The sequence below is a fragment of the Neodiprion fabricii genome, chromosome 7 (genome assembly GCF_021155785.1).
Source record: "Neodiprion fabricii isolate iyNeoFabr1 chromosome 7, iyNeoFabr1.1, whole genome shotgun sequence".
Lineage (NCBI taxonomy): Eukaryota > Metazoa > Arthropoda > Insecta > Hymenoptera > Diprionidae > Neodiprion > Neodiprion fabricii.
This window is the reverse complement of record NC_060245.1, coordinates 18,974,479-18,990,717: the sequence shown is the minus strand read 5'-3', so window position 1 is coordinate 18,990,717 and position 16,239 is coordinate 18,974,479. Positions and strand designations below refer to the sequence as shown.

General features: G+C 35.0%; 1 protein-coding gene across 1 annotated transcript in view; it reads left to right on the top strand.

Moving 5' to 3' along the window:
• Window positions 1–3,421, top strand: part of LOC124187066 — a 34,992-nt gene extending 31,571 nt beyond the window's left edge. The window contains exon 3 of the mRNA XM_046579315.1: window positions 3,252–3,421. Within this exon, the coding sequence (XP_046435271.1) occupies window positions 3,252–3,421 (170 nt within the window). The remainder of the gene's footprint in view (window positions 1–3,251) is intronic.
• Window positions 3,422–16,239: the final 12,818 nt, after the last annotated feature.

Genomic DNA, 16,239 nt, shown 5'->3' with positions numbered 1-16,239 from the left:
TTAATGAATCAATTTAGATTTTCACTTCTACCAGGTGATTTTATACAATTTGTGGATGTAAATACCTCAGGTGAATACTTCTTTTCAACGTCATATTTTTATTTATTTTTATTTATTTATTTATTTTTTTTTTTTCTCCCCGTTTCTCCATTGTACGTACGCTTTGTATTGTCACGAAAAAATTGTGACAGCTTACGACGCGGAGCAATAACACGGCAGAGAGGGGAAAGTTTCGAAATAAACCGTGCGTAGCAATAAGAATTCATGGGTTCTGGATAGATAAATCACAGGTAACGAGACAAAAGGGAGACGGGAACGAATCTATCGGAATTCCTCTGCAGTTTCAGAACCGTACGGAAGAGTAGACGGTGAAAAATTCGATATAGCGTGCACCTCGTTGAAACCAAGCTGTGTGTAATGCATGATAAACTGCATCGGCATGTAAAAACTGCGAGTGGAGGAATAAAAATTGTACGGTATCGAAACGCGGATTATTTTTTTTTTTTTTTTTTTTTTTTCTCACCCACAGAATGAAATTTACTTTCGAAAGAAGACATGAGGCGAAAAAAATTTCATCCGCTTATCTAATGAAATACGATGATTATAATACCGCTTCGTTTTTTTTTTTTTATGGGCACGAGTCTTACGTCCAGATATTGCCGGTCAGTTTATCGATTTCCATTCATACACGAGGTTGAAATCAGTGATGAAAAAACATCAAGAAAGTCGGATTAGGACCGTATCAAAAATTTACAATCACGTATAACACGCGCCGCAGGTGCGGGTGATATTTTTTTTTATCACAGGACAGATGATTCAAAAACTTTATCATGAAACCTGTTCGAGAGATGCGAATTTTGTATTCTTAGTTTCAATTTTTCTTACTTGATGTTGCGATTCTATTAGCTGAGAAAAAAGGTGCAATAATGAATTAGGGTGAGGTTGAAATTCCGATTTTAAAACGTTCCAAAAGTGCGGAAATAAGAAAATTTAAAAATCTGAAACATCGAAATTCAGAATGATCGAAGATTTTTAGTTTCTGAAATTTCACCACTTTGATCTTTTTTTGTTTTGGACTTTCGATATTTTTACGTTCGGCATCCTGGATATTCGGATTTTTGGTTTTTCGCATTTTTTACACTCATTCGTTCAGCAAACTACGCTGTATGAGTATATTTCAACATTCGGAATTTTACTCTATCGAAACTTTACTTTTCGGAACTTTGTTCTATCGTAACGTGAATTTTCGAAATTCTGCATATCGGAATTTTGAGTCGTCGTGTTTCCGCGACCAATCTAAACTTTATCGTTTCCTCAAAGTTTGATTTCTCTACACTGAGAGAAATTTTTATTTCCAGTTACCACGCAGTCCTTAACTATTTTCATTTTTTACCACAATCGAAAAATATAGAGAAATATATAGAAATATATAGAAATGTAGAAGAATACAGAGATTTCAGATGCATGCAGAATCCCTGTTCCAACAAAATATTCAAAGAGTTATTTTCAACGATACCTGTTTTACTGAATTTTTCTAGTTGCTGTAAGAAATAAAATTTTTGCTCAGTGTACTTCAACTTTCGTCACGAAATAATTCGGAATTAGGCGCTTTCGTAACTTTTCAAATTCGGAACTTCAACCCCGCCCCAATGAATCACGAAGATATCTTCTCTAATTTTTTCTCCACCGTGTCGAAATATCAGGAAGGATCGGAAAAATGATCGAGGGATGAAATCGGCGCGAAGAGGCGGCCGCCTCTACATTTCGACGTTCCGAAATGACCGCGGTCGCTGTATTCGATGTGAGGATTCGGGGGTGGGGATGAAAACGGAAGCGGAAGTGGAAGCGGAAGCGAAGGGGTCAACCCGAGTTTACGCCGTGCCGCATGCTGCTGAAAGTACTAATATCCCAGATCGTTAAATTTATACGCGGCGTTGCGGGGCGAAAACCGGGGGATAAAACTGCCTCGTAAAATAGTTCGCTTAACCGAAGAATATCCAACTATTCTACCCCCGGAAACCCTTTTTGCCACCCCCAAGAGAATCATTATTCCAATCTACGCTGCGCTCCCTCGAATTACTTATCGTTTCGTTTATCATATCTGCACTTCGTACTCGAATCCGGGTATTCGTTTATTTTTCGCTCGTAATTATCGCTCGTGAACAATTTTTATATTCATTAATTTGTCGAGAATAACAACATTCTGCGAACATTATATCCATCTTGATAGTTTTTTTTTTAAAGCTGCTCACTGTTAACCCGTCTAATTGTTGTTGGGTGTACTTTTTCAGATGAATTTGAATTTCGAAACATGTATGTTACACAGTTTTTTCACGGTATCTTTTATATTCCATGAGATAATCACTTGACCCAATTTTTCTAGAATCTACTCACTCGAAATGATTACCCGATGAATTCCTTACGTTGCGTCAGAAAGTAAAAAGTAAGATACAAAACGTCGGACATAAATTTTTCACTAATTTAACCGTTTTCAACAATGTTCGAAAGAACAGAAATGAAAACTAGACAAAATAGAAACGATGGAAGTTTTCTTTCATTTATTCTCATGCGAAATCTGATCTCTGCAGTGCTCTTCAATAGTTTCAAAGCTATCGAAACGTTTTATTTAAATGTAAAAATTCTTCTAAGAAAATGAATTTCTTTCAATTATTGAATACACGATTTGAAATTTTTAAATTCAACAATTTTTCTGACAGAATTGAAAGACAGAATAAAAGCCTGTTTAAATTCTTTTGAAAGAAAAAAAGTGTCTATTCATATTTTACTTTAAAAAAGTTTCAAATCGTGCAATCAATTATTTAAAAAAAAAAATTGATTCGTCGAAGAATTTTTGTTTTCAACTAAGCATTTTTACAGATTTCGAACTATCGAATAGAAACGAAAAGAAAAAAAAAATTGTTGACGACAGCTTTTCTCCGATAATCGTTTTCCGTGTTTTGTTTAAATTTTTCAAACGAGCAGAAAATTGCGCCCGCAGATGAAGCTCAGAAAAATCGATACAAAGTTGAGGCCAAGCAGCCGTCGGTCGGCTTTCGTGCATGATTGATAGATCCGAAAGTGGGTTCGGACTCTGGATCGATAAGTCGAACTCTCGTCGGATTACGTCGGGAGGATTGATGAACGAAAGGATCGCTTATTATCGACCGAGTATATCGGCAACCAGTTGCAGATACCCGATACTCGCCTTCGCAGGGTCCGACGACCCGGTAAATAGATATTCTCAATTTCAGCATCGTCTAGACGCCTCGAACGAAACTTGGCTCATCATTTTTTTCACCCGATGAAAAGCGTAGAGAAGATTGAAAAAACGTCAGAGGCGGGAGAAAGTGATCGAGTTAATTACCGAAGAAACTTACCCAACAACAAAAGCTCGAAAATTGAACGTTATTTGCTCGGGTAATTATAGAGAGCAAAAAATTGAAACGACATTTTCTGCTCCGTCAAATTAGGGTCGAATGATTTTCAAACTATAGCAATTGAAAAGTAGGGAACGAGAAATATTTATCAAGCAGCAGGTCGATTGATGATCAATGACTGATGATTTGAATGACGAAATGAACGCCATTAAAATGCGAAAAGGTTGCATTTCATGGACAAAAAAATTAAAAAAAAATTTAAACCGAGACTCAGTTTTTGTACCGTGTCCAAAATCAATTCTGGAATCATTGAGTAAGAAACTTTTTATCGTATAATCGACGAAGAAGACTAATGATTAAATAAATATGTAATTAATCTGCACTTGGGTTATAAAAAGTTAAAAAAAAAATAAATAAAACACATTCTCTTGAATTCTAGTTTCGTTTTATCAAAAATTGCTACCAATTTATTCTTTCCCTGTACTTATTTCTTGTTCACGATAAATTCAACCGCGTTTTAAATTACGTCGACGAAGAAGAAATCGAATGATTGAAGAGATTGATGAATTATTTAGACAACTGGAAGGCGAGTAACTGAATTTTTAAACTAGAAAAGTAAAGTTAAACACATAATATTCGGTGTTTTAAATGCTAGAGGTTGACATAAATTTCTTGGACTTGGAATTTTTTTTTTCGCAGTAGAATTTTGCAGAAAATGAAGAGTTTTCGTCGATACTGAATTTTTACAGCGTCAAAAAATTCGTATTATTCTTTCCGTCAATTTTTTCATCTTGATCCTAGTTCGCAGAAACTGAAACGTTTGATATAACAGGGAAACGATTAATTTTACTAGTTGAAATATTGATTCAAAGATTTTCAGTCCTGTGAATTTCTAGCCTGGTAAAATTTCACTACTTTGATCTTTCTTTGTTTTGGATTTTCGATATTTTTTTGCGACTAAATTTTAATTGATCGGAATTTCGCTCTATCGAAACTTTATTTTTCGCAATTTTTCTCCATCGAAACTTTACTTTTCGGAACTTTGCTCAATCGTAACTCAAATTTTCGGAATCTTTCATCTCTGAACTTTGAGTCGTCGTATTTCCGACGATTCGAAACTTTGTCGTTTGACGAAAAATCTTTGATATCTTTATTTCAAGTTTCGCCAGCAAACAGTTCGGAATTCGGCGCTTTCGGAAGTTTTAAAATTCGGAACTTGCATGCGACTGATTATAAATAACTTTTTCGGAACGCAATTGAACGCTGCATCCCAAAAAATTCGCAACGTGTATCCAGTATCTTATTCGAAGAGTGAAATTTAAAGGACAGGTTTTACGACCCCAGGGTGAGTCTTGTCTCGAATGTCAAGCCCCTCGGCCTTTCCCTCCTGCCAACCGGAAGTCCCAGGAATCAGAGGGCGAAGTAAGACGAAGCAAGAGAAAGAGAAAGAGAAAGAACGAGAATAAAAATAAAAATAAGAACAATAGAAAGAAGAAGCCGCGACACGACACGCGAGGGGCTAATTTCATTTTGCACTAAAATTCGTCGGTGCAACGCCGAGGGGAAGTCGCCTGTTCGTTATGGCCGCACTTCCGCTTCCGCTTTTTCCTCGGCGTTGCAACCGCTTGTCTCAAGCGTCTCAAACTCTATCAGAATCGGCGATCTTCTCGATCATTTTTCGCTCCTAGGAGGATACGCGATACTCGAGCAGCGTCCAAGGAACTAAAACTCAATCCGTCGGTCGAAAGATGAAATTGAAGAAGAAGAAACTATCCGATGATTTGAAGAAAAAAATTAATTTTCTCCAGCATAATGAGAGAAATTTTCATTTCCGGTTACCGCTCGGTCTTTAACTATTTTCATTGTTGAGTTGACAAAAGCTTGGATTCTTACGAATTCCTTTTTATTTCCAAGTATAAATTCCATTTTTCGAACAAGTGTACTTAATATAAATATACACAAATTTTACAACTACGCTCGGATGGTTATTTTTTTTCTCCAAAATTGAGGATACGAGAGAAGTTAAAAAACCAGAAGTCAGTAAGTAAAAATCTGATAACCTTTGATACGAAAATTTTTTGAGAAGATATCTTTGCACAGTTTTTCTTTCTCTTTCTCTAACCGCTGTTGCGTTTTTTACATCGTTGAAAAATTTTCCATGCAGTTTCCGGAATGCGAATGGAAATGATTTTTTGATGGAGGGGTAGGGAAAAAAAAATCTGCGCCAATCCGATAAAAAGAATATGTTACAGCGTTAATAAATTCTGGGAAAAATGGGAATTGAATGGTACCTTATACTCCTTGGGGGGGGGAGGGTTATGCGTCCGAATTGGGTGTAAAAGTTTATTAAAAGGGTGGGAAATGCGTGGTTTTTCCCTTGAATATATATACATACGCACACCCCGTACTCATATGTGATATCCTTCGAGAATAGATCGTTTAAATTTTTATGGATACTTTTATTATTCCCCGCTATGCGGGTCCGCGAAGCTTTTGCGGAGCTTTTGCCCACACGTAACACGCAATGCGATTCACGTCACGGTTCGTTGACCGGCTACCCGCCGAAACGTTTTTCTCTAATCTTATTTGTCTCCGTCGAGTTGACGGGGGGTTGATAAAAGTGAAAAAAGAAGGGTAAGAAGAGAAGAGGAAGAGGGAGAGAGAGAGAGAGGGAAAAAAAAGGCAAAACGAAAAAATAAAGCGGGAAGTTGAGAAGAAATCGAGCTTCGAGCTTTTTCGCTGCATGGGTACATCGGATGGAATTCCCTAGCGATTTGCAGCCCTGAGCTTCGGGAGAGTTTGTCTGGAAACTCTCAAAACTCTCTTCAGAGATGAGATATCCTGTTGGATAGGTACCGGATAAAAATAAAACTAGGTCCGGAATCGATGCGGAAAAAAGCGAAGACCTTCCGATTTAAACTCTCTCTAATCTTCGAGTAATCTCGCGGTTTATTCGCCTTGAAAATTTTTTGCTCGACACGATAAAGATTGAAACAGAAATTTATTATAATAATTAACAGGTATTCGATCGTTATTCGTTTTTTTTTTTTTTTTTTTTTTTTTCATCACCCTTGAAAACGTTAATGAAACGAAAGAAGAATATCATTGTATCTTATTTTTTTTTTCCTGTACTATCAAAGGTCGCGGAAATTGCGAAAAGTTTAAGATTGTTGAAGATTAATTTACGAAATTTTATGTTTTTTTCATTTTTCATGAATTATTGTACTGCCCTGAAAATTATTAAATCGAATCCAATGCTGTTTATTAGTTTGCAGAATAACTTTTTTCAAGTTTATTTTTTGACGCGAGTTAATTTTTGCGGTCGTTGATATCGAAAATTCAATCCGTAACGCTAGTTGCAAATGATAATTTAACGCTTCTCTGCAAAAGTGCGAAATGTCTTTATTACCTGTTAAAATTTGGAGGAATAATTACCGTACGTGCTGAACAAAAAAAAAAAAAAATTTCAACTCTCGGACGATAAATTGTGTACACGCGATAGCGAAATGTTGGATCGAAAAATTAAAGCCAGTTGTATTTCGGTTGGAAAAATTCTGTTGCCAGAAAGAAAAATTGACTATCTGTTGAACTTGGAACAAACTTGACGCAGAAGAAACTTCGATGAAAATTCTCTCCGACAAAATATGTGATTCTGGGTCAAAAATTATGCGAAATTTTACAATTAATAATGAGATGAGAGGAATAAAAAAAATAAGGATCGCAACGAAATAATATAAATTTCATAATAATGATAATAATAATAATGATAAGCGGGACAAAGAAGAGAAAATTCAAAATTTCAAACGTTGATGAAAATTTGAATTTAAATCTGCGTTATAATAATAATAACAATAATAATGATAATGGATGTAACATTCTGTAAACGCAAACGCGAGAAAACTGAACTATGAATAATAACCACGCGGTTAATGATTTCCTCCAGATTTTGAGTATACATCCGTTTGCAGTGAAAGCGCGGTTGAAAAAAACCAGATCTTTGACACTGGGTCAGTTGTTGAAACGTCGTCGCGTTTATAAGCCGCGTGTAAGAAAAAAAAAATAAATAAACAAATGAAAAAAAAAAAATTGTCGGATGTATTAATCACGGATTGTTTGTTAATCCGAATTTATTAGCGGTTATAAAATTGACTTTGAGCGGCTTACGAACCGTATTTATATTACCTCGAATATTCATTCAGCCGGATATTCGTTCGATTGTTTGGCGAAAGATTGAAAAAATTTTGGTAAAAATTTATATCGAAAGATCGTTAAGTATACGATTCTTTAAAATCAAATTCCATTCGCTTTACGCTTATACATATATTTCCCAATGCAGGTATAAGTTTATTACGGAACGTAAGGCGTTTAGATAAGCTGCCCGCGGTTTATCGGCCTATTGAGAATGAATTTACGAACGTCGTAAAAGACGGCTAAAACGACGATCAATAAGCTATCGCTGTGTAATCTACATTTTTGAGAAATACAGAGAGAGAGAGAGAGAGAGAGAGAGAGAGAAAAGTCCGAATGCTGGGCGGAAGAAAATCGCGATATTGTTGCAACGGAAACGATAAAATGAGAAAAACATCGATGAATTCATTTCGAAAATTAAGGGATTAGAGATGAGCAAAATTTTATGTAACTTTAGGATTTTATAATTAGGTTAGTAATATTATCGGGTAATTATTCCTGCTTCGGTTGAATTATCACGGTTTTGATTTACAATTCTTCGTTCTCTCAGCGTCGAAGATAATTGAAAATCATTAATTATTCACAGGAGAGAGAAAGAGAGATTCTGAAATTTAAATAAAAACGTTTCGCCGGAAACGAAAATTCACTCGCATTTATCACTCTACGTAATACCCGTTGCTGATTTTTTAAACTCACTAAAATCGTTGAATTTAAAATTCAATCGGTGCAGAAAACACGTCGATTTTGAAATTTTTTTTTTTTTTCAACGATGGCATCAGAAAGACAAGCTCTAATTTTTACGAACCTTTAGTACAAAGTCTTATGAAGTTTGAGTATTTTTTTTTTTTATCGAAGAATATCAATTGACCGTGGATTCATTGTTGATAGAATAAAACTATGTTTCTTAAACTGGCGGACGTTGAAATTCTAAATCTATTCGTCAAATTGCCTTTAAATTTGGTTAGATCCTTCATTATAACATTTTCAACAAAGTAACGGGATATTTTTCCGAAATTTTGAGAACCGTGAAAATTGTAAGCCGGTGAAGGAAGAGTTCGATTTTCGACGAGAAGAAACGCCTTTGATTCTTTCGTTCGTGAAAAAATTAATGAATGTTAATTTTTTTTTTTAAATCGTCCGATCATTCTATACAAAATTTTATGTGATCAAGGATCTGTCCACTCGGGCGAACAGATTTTAAATATAGACGGACGTTGTTTTAAAAAACGTAGTTTTTTGCGCTAACAATAAGTCTGTTGTGAATTGATATATCTCGACAAAAAAAAAAAAAAAAACCCCGACACTACGTAAAAATCTTACATCAACTGTGTGTAAGAATTCGATCTTATCCTCGATTTTAATACGTGTGTAAAACAAAAACGTTAAAAATCGTCGTATTTTTTTTTTTTTTTTTTGAAGTATAAATCCTTATCCCAGTATATCTCGGCCTGAACCCGATAGGGTGGACAGAATTTTTTCGAAAGATGAGGAAAGAATAAAAAATTTAAAAAAAAAAAAATGTGAATGATGAGCGTTTTTTTTTTTTTTCCACCCTCCGAAGGGTTGCCTGTCACCCGTCGAACGGCGAAGCATCGCGCCTGTTTCTCTCCACCTCGGAAAAGTAAGGAAGGTGAAATTGAGAGAGAGAGAGAGAGAGAGAGAGAGAGAGGGAGGAGGAAAAACGGGGGTGAAAAACGTGTAGAACGAGACATAGAGTCGTATCCCATACGGGTGCAACAAGCTGCAGGGTTACCCGGGAGTGATTGAAACGGGAAACGGGAAAGAGACGCGGTCGTGTAAGATGAAGAAAAGTAGAAGAAGAGATAAGAAAAGAGAAGAAGAAGAAGAAGAAGAAAAAAAAAAAATAGAAAGGAAAGAGAGTGAAAAGAAAAACGAAACCGACGAGGGGGAAAATAAATTTAAAAAATACGTATACCTGCGGAGGGTGGGGGGGAAGAAGAAAAAAAAAAAAAAAAAAAATTTCGAAAGCAGAAACGTCGAGTGCGTGAAAGCGGATCGCAAGCTCGACGTCATTTATGCGCACCGACGCGACGGCCTCTATTCAAACTAATTTTCTAAATGCAACGTTGCAGGCGGTCCTCCTCCACCACCCCCTTCATCCCCCTTCGTCGCCCTCCGTCACCCTTCACCCCGTCCTCCAGAACCGAGCTTTCGCCACATCCTCGCGCCGTCATGCACTACGGGTACCGTTTTAGCGACGTGTTTTTCTCCCGCATGCCTCGACTGGATGAGCGAGAGAGACGGAAAGAGAGAGAGAGAGAGAGAGAGAGAGAGAGAGAGACCTTTCAGGTTCCTTCGCTCCATCCATAAACTCGGCGCAAACGCTACCAATTCACAGGGAATGTCGGACTCAATTTCACCCCCCCCCCCCCCCCCCCTCTCCGTTTTTCGAATCTCCGCTATATATGTCCGGATCTACGCCTGACAGTTTAGCGCGTGAGAAAAACGAAAAGAAAAAAACAAAAAGAAAAGAAAAGAAAACAAGAGCGATCTTATTTACTCGCGAAATTTGTTTTTACCACGAGATGTGAGTCGGGAAATGAACAAAAAATTTTTGACGAATTAGAACGAGTGCATGAACTTTTTTCTTTTTTTTTTCAACTTTGAGTCTTATTCCGACGATTCGGTTAATATGACACGAATTTGATCAACGGATTATACAGAAGAGGAATAACAAAAGTGAACCGATCTTATTGTTGAAATTTTTTTATTAAATCACTTTTGTTGTACGGTTCTATCCGTTTGTTTGTCTGTTCGGTAAAAAAAATTTTGAATCGATTTTACAATTAAACTAACTTCACGATGAGCCGGAGACTTATCGGAACTTTGAACATATGTATCTCAGAACTGGATGACGATGAAAAAATTTGTCCGCAAAAGTTTGTCTGGCACATACAAGACTAAAATGCAAAATATCGTTGTTTGAACGATTTGTTTTTTTTTTTTTTTTTTATTCACAAGGTTTTCAAAACTGACCAAAAAAGTATAAAATAATTTCTTGTAGCCACATAAAGGTTTATAAATTACATACGGATTTGAGATGAAAATCGTTAGACGCGTGCAATAAATAATTGATGCATGAATATAGTTCGGCTAGTCTATTTCAAAAACGCTGTGAATAAAAACAAATAATATATATGTATGTATAGATGTGTTTCAATAATTATTCAACACTGAGTCTTATTCCGATGAATTGGGAAATCGAGAAGAATTTTCAAAAGCTGTAACAAAGGCCAAAATTCATTTTCAACTCTGGATTTGAAAATTGACAATTTCTAGATCGGAATATATGAATTAGTCGGCTGAACGAAAAAGCTCAGCTTATTTTTTATTTTATATTTTATTTTTTATTTTTTATATTATTATTTATAGCTTATTTTATATTCCTAGGCCTGAATATCTCGATTAGGTTCGACAGATGTTCGGATACCGAAAATCTGGGAATATTGTCGAACGTGGAAAATTTTTAAGTGATTAAAGCAGATGTACTCAAACATAAATAAAAAAAAAAAAAAACCTTGAATCCATTGAAACGTTTTTGAACGAATCATACCTGAATAAGTAACAAGGAATCATTATAAATTTCGTTCACCAAATCCTAAAAAGATTCGTCGGAAATTTTGTGATTTATGAAAGTATTGACGTTCAGGCTTCTAGCATTTTTTAACCGGAAGTTGAAAGATATTCGAAAGAATTGTGTCGTTGTAAAGTAATCGTTGATTTTTTTCCAGATTAATTCGTTCACGAATTCATTCGGCCGTTTCGTTTTTTTTTTTTTTTGGAATTCAAGATTTACGTAACTGGAAAGAATAAAAAGTTTCGATACTTGATGCATTTCACTGAAATTTATTCATTTCTCCGTAACTCAGGATACAAGAGATCTTTATTCAAAAGTTGCCAAAAACAAGAAAACATTGTGGCATAAAAATTTCACCACGTGACAATGATTGCAATGTATAAAAGTATGAAAGAATTTTGGATCTCGCACAGTTTGGTTTCATTTGTTTTCTCATTCCGTATTCCGACTTTTTTTTTTTCAAATACTGTTTTTTTTTTGTTCTTTCTCTTTTTTCTCTTCTTTCTTCGTTTCTCTTTGTACCGTATATTGCAGTGAATTTTCCGGTATCTAGTTTTTCCGTTTCCGGGTCGAGGTTTTTTTTTTTTTTTCTTCGAGTGCCCGGATCCTTGATCCAGGGATTCGGATTTTATCACGCGGTTTTCGATGCGTCGAACGGTTTATAAATCCTAGACCGCGGCTGAAAAGCACTCGAGGTTCTATCGCATCTAGGTACGTACTTCCGAGATCGAGGAGATAGGAAAAATGCGAAGGAGAATGAGCTGAGGAAGCAGAAAAAAATTTAGGGACATACAGGCAAAACCGTTGTGACGTAGAAGATGCACTGATTCACTTTTTTTTCCCCGCGAATCGAGACGCGTTGATTGGTTCAATTTCCAAACTGGTTGAAAAAACGAAAATATATATATATATATATGTATATAAAAAATGGTGTACTTGAAAGAAATTTTATCATGGTTAATTAAGTGAAATTGTTTCTTCTGAAAGGTGATATTTTTCTCTATGATTAAGCTGTCTTCACTTTCATAAAAGTTTGAACTTAACGGCTAAATAAATTCATCTGGAATTTCATTTTACTCCGTCGGTTGGATTCGAGGTGAAAATTTGAAACTCGAAAAGCATCCGAATATTTGTGAAGAAACTTCGTTACAGTGACTCGAATTTAAAATTAAAAAAAAAAAAAAAAAAAAATCATTTCGTACTCGAGGAATTAAAAATCGAGTATCAAAAACATTTTGGAACAATGTTGGGGATCTTTAATTGTTTTATTGAAAGTAAATTATTTTTCATTTGAATGAATATAATACGTGTGTAATGAAACAAAGAACAACGATTGTTCTTCTGAGTCTTGAATAAATTGTTAACCAGTTTGAAACGAAATCGAGACAGACGTATAAAAAAACAAACTTTGTTCTGCTGAAGTTAAATGTCGTCAAATTTTCTCCCAACGAGATTTATTCGTCAAGAATTTTTATTCCAACATTTGGACTGTGTTTGATCGATGTGTAAATTAGCTTCATAAGATAGAGAAGTTGACGAATCATTCTCAATCATTGAAACGAGTGATGATCTTTAAAACGGATTGTTTTTAAACGAATTTTGTAGTTTGAAAACACGCTGATATTAAATTTTTCAGACAAAGGTATCAAATAACGATTCTCCGACAAATCTCTGTGTCATACATGCGATTTTAGAACACTTTTTCGCTCTCGGTGAATTGATGTGTTTTTTTTTTTTATTTTTTTTTGATTCGCAAAAATCGTTTTTCTTTTTATTTTATTGAATATTTGCAAAAAAGCATGCATATCATCGGCGAACCAAGCTCATCCTTTAAGTCGAACGAGGCTTTTTCGCGCGACTCTCGTCGACCACGTGTAGGAGAGACAGAGGCTTGCGCATGCGCGTCGCGTTTATCTCGGTGAAAAGAGCGAGAAGCAAAACTGGATCCTCGACTTTCCGCGTGTCCCATTCGCGGCCCGGTTCGACTCCAGGTTGCCATCCAGTCGGCCGCTTCTCGCGATGCCTAACGCGCGTTCAGCCGCTGCCTTAAATGCGGATCGTCCTGAAAACCGACGAAATTACCGAGTGAATTATCGCCTGAGGCGTGGTGAATTTGAAGAAAAAAAAAAAAAAGAAATCTTTTCCATTCGTTTCCCCATCATTTTTCTCATTCGCCGTTATCTGCATCCGTCCGTATTCGCCATTTTTCAAAAGCTCATTTTTCTACGCTACTGAAAATCACTTTTTCACGACATTTCAATCGTCACCCTCGACGATCAACGATCTAAATTACAGTAAATCGTACAAGGCTTGTTTTCATTTTTTATTTATAACTTCAATAATGGTTGTTGTTTTTTTTTTGTTTTTTTACCTTGTTTTCTCTCTCACCATTTACTCAATCTGTATTACAAAGCGCGATTATTCGTACGATCAATGATTTATGTAGATCAATGATAGGAATTATTTGACGAATGCTGAATTATACGAACCACACTGAATTTAATACGTCTTCTTCGAATTTATCTGTTTCTCTTTTTTTTTTTTGTCCACTCTCTTCTCAACCATCTTTTGATCTGGTTTGCGCAATAATTTTATCACACTTTTGTGTTTGACATTTTCATCTCTTACGATTTATGTAACCGTAGATTGAAATACATAACGATTGACGAACAGATTTACTTTACGAATCGTTCGCACAACATATTTTTACCGTGTACCCGATATTTCTTGTAATCAAAACACGATTGCATAAAAAAAATTTCCGTTCATTTGTTAGCCGAAAATTTTTCACTGAACAAACTTCAATTGTTAACGGTTTATGTTCGTGTGTGTAAATTTTTCATATTTAAAGGATAATTATTTTCACACGGTGAAATATCGTGACGTGACGAATATATTTTAGTTATTCGTGAATTTTAATAAATTCTTGCGAAAAATTGACGACAAGATTTTACTCGAGCAATAAAATGAAAACTTTATAATAAATACGATCAGTGGACAGTTGGATGATAAAATATGGCAAAAGTTTGGTTAATTATTTATTTACTCGTTGATTAATTCATTCGTTTTACGAAAAATTATGAAATTCGGTTGAAAATATTGTTCGGCATAAAATGCAGGTCGTGATTTTTAATAACCATAGGTGAAAAAATCGGTGAAGAATGAGATAAAAAATTGTGAACATATAAATCATAGTGCAGAGAAATATTCCAAACATTTGATATAATTGATTGTTTATTTAACCGAATTTTATTTTTGGAATATGTGTAAACGTGTACATTCGATTCCTTCGTCATCGTCGACTATAATCGAATATGAAATTCTTTTCGCAAAACTCAGAGCGATGCCTGGATTTTGTTCTATTCCGATTCAGACGTATCGTATCAATCAAGTCAGGAACAAAAATACATCTTCGATCCAATTTTTTTACATTTATATCGTAATCGGTTCGAAAAAAATCACTGACGAAAAATATTTTGGGTAGATTTTTTTTCATTTACCTATATATCTGAAATATGTCAAACAAAATTGACAGTGAATTCCTGCTACAGAGATATTTTATCTCTATTAGATATCGGATCAGTTGACAAATTTGTAGGTCGATGGTACACTGAGAAAAATTTTATTTGTTACAATAACTAAAAAAATTCAGTTTTTTTTTTTTTTTTGTTTTTTTTTTTTTTTTTTTTTTAATCCAAACATCCTTCATTGAAACACATTATGAAATCGATGTTCACTTTTCTAACGTTTCTCTTTAAAGAATATTGACCAATTTTCTCGGGACTCTATTGTTTATTTAACCAATCTTTCAAACCTGGGTACATTGATCGAAGTCTGAAATTGTTTTTCGTCAGAGGTATAAGAATAAACCGACGAATAAATAATCAAGAATTTCGAAATCCGTGTACAATGAAAATCTAACTCGACTGACGAACATACATTAACAAATGAATCTTTACTCAATCGACGTTCGAATTAAATGTAAAATATTTTTCATCCGTACACAAATTTCTATTGATCTTTATCAACGAATCAAGCTGGTGCAAGTGACGGCCTCGGGTGAAAAGATATAATATTTATACGTATATAAAAAAGAGTTGTAAAAAATCGTTTCGCTCGCGGGATGATCGTAGAATGTGTAAAGATTTTAAAAATAAAACTATCGTTCAGAGCATCTGTAGTAAAATTTATTTTAGTCTTTCACGCCGTCGAATTGTCTCAAGATCTATAAATGAATCATTATTGATCCGAGTAATTGAGTAACGATTTTCAGTCGGTAAATTGTTGTATTCGCTGTAAAGAAGAAAGGCAAAAAAAAAAAAAAAAAAACAAAAAACCAAACTTCTTTAAAAACAATTTCCGTCTCAATTTAAATTTTCGGTTACGAAATCGCAATTTCTTTACTTTCGACGATATTTTAACCGTTAATTTGTTTATTTATTTATTTATTCATTTTTTTTTTTTTTTTGCATATGCACACGTGATTCAGTGAAACGAAGAGAGACAGAATTCTCGGGACAATCTATCAGTGTGAATAGAATGGAAAAAAATTCGAGATAATGAAAAATCCGTCATTAATTACGAGCGAAGCGCGGAAAGCTAAATGAAAGAGCGAAGCGAAAAGAGGCCGTCAATGCCAACGATAAAATCTTCATTCATCGTCTCTATGGCGAATGGAAATTACCACGTCATCGTGCGTGGCCTCGTTATAACGTTAAAGTTGAAATCTCAAGCGACCCCGGAAAATTATCGAACACCCCGGAAATGCTCGCGCGTTATTCGCGATATTTTCTTCGCCTTCTTCGTTTTTTTTTTTTTTTTTTTTTGTCCTCCATTCATTTCTTTTTTTCGCCAAAGGTGCCAAAAGCCGAGGCAAATAATCGAGTTATCGCTCAATGACGTACGATGATCGAGAATTAGAGAATAGGAGATAAAAATATATCGAGAGACTAATGGAAAATTGGATGATTTTTGAACGAAGGAAAATCAATGAGATTAATTTTCATTACGGTTATTTTACGCTAGCTGGAAATTTTTCTACAACAAAACGAACATCGTTGTGAAAAATGATATTCG